The 845-nt window shown below is 50.3% G+C and overlaps 1 protein-coding gene across 3 annotated transcripts in view; it reads left to right on the forward strand.

Annotated features, from left to right (window-relative positions):
- Positions 1-639, forward strand: part of LOC113209557 (tropomyosin-1) — a 17,417-nt gene extending 16,778 nt beyond the window's left edge. For all 3 annotated transcript variants that reach the window (XR_008010940.1, XR_008010941.1, XM_026427131.2), the window contains one exon: positions 417-639. Coding sequence is in view for 1 of the 3 variants with exons in the window: in XM_026427131.2 (XP_026282916.1) it covers positions 417-499 (83 nt within the window). In the remaining 2 variants the exon portion in view is untranslated. The remainder of the gene's footprint in view (positions 1-416) is intronic.
- Positions 640-845: the final 206 nt, after the last annotated feature.

Here is an 845-nt window from a genome sequence, read left to right on the forward strand (position 1 = left end):
AATATGTGCATCGTCATAAAATTGCATGGCTTTTCCGATCTAACTGACGGGGTTGCCAGAGAGTCACAATGAAAGGAGAATTCCAACTGAAAGGTGTTGCTTATGGGGTTGCATGTAGAAGACATTGTATATATCCAGAGTTTCATGTCTTTCTGAATGGCCCACACCACGTTCACATTGACCGCTCGAGAGCGACGTACAACCTGAACTCCGTATGTCTCCGCCCCCTCCAACCAACCTCTCAGAGCCCGCTTGCATGTCGCTTCCACTGTGATGATCTTTTCAACTACTTTCGTGTTTCGTGACTAAAGGAGCAATGTTTTGTCGGTCGGCTGAAGTCCCTGTTATCTTTGTCACATTTTTCTTCACGCACTCCAGACGAGCGACGAGCTTACCGTTTCTTGGCCCTGTTGCAGACGAGCTTGGCATCAACAAGGACCGCTACAAGTCCCTGGCCGACGAGATGGACTCCACCTTCGCCGAGTTGGCCGGTTACTAAACGGACGTCCGCGCGAGCCGGCGCGGCTCACCAGCGCCCAGGCCGGCTGAAGACCAAATCACCATCACCACCATCATCACCACCAGGCATCACCATCGCACTGACATTACAAATAAAAACTGCTGCTGTCACTCTCTCTAGCTTTGTTGTACTCGTTCGTGACCAAAGTGGTTTTATTCTCTCGATGGCCGGCCTGGACAATGCTTCCCGTGGTACGCAGCACACGATAACCTGCGGTTTGAAGGCGTGTGAAAACAAGCAGAAGGCGCCCGATCATGATGACATCTCTAGAAATGGATGGTTCTCTACGCGTTGAATAAACATTTTCACTGGTCAGATCAAAACT

The sequence above is a fragment of the Frankliniella occidentalis genome, unplaced genomic scaffold, assembly GCF_000697945.3.
Source record: "Frankliniella occidentalis isolate FOCC.00 unplaced genomic scaffold, Focc_3.1 Scaffold29, whole genome shotgun sequence".
In the NCBI taxonomy this organism is placed as follows: Eukaryota; Metazoa; Arthropoda; class Insecta; order Thysanoptera; family Thripidae; genus Frankliniella; species Frankliniella occidentalis.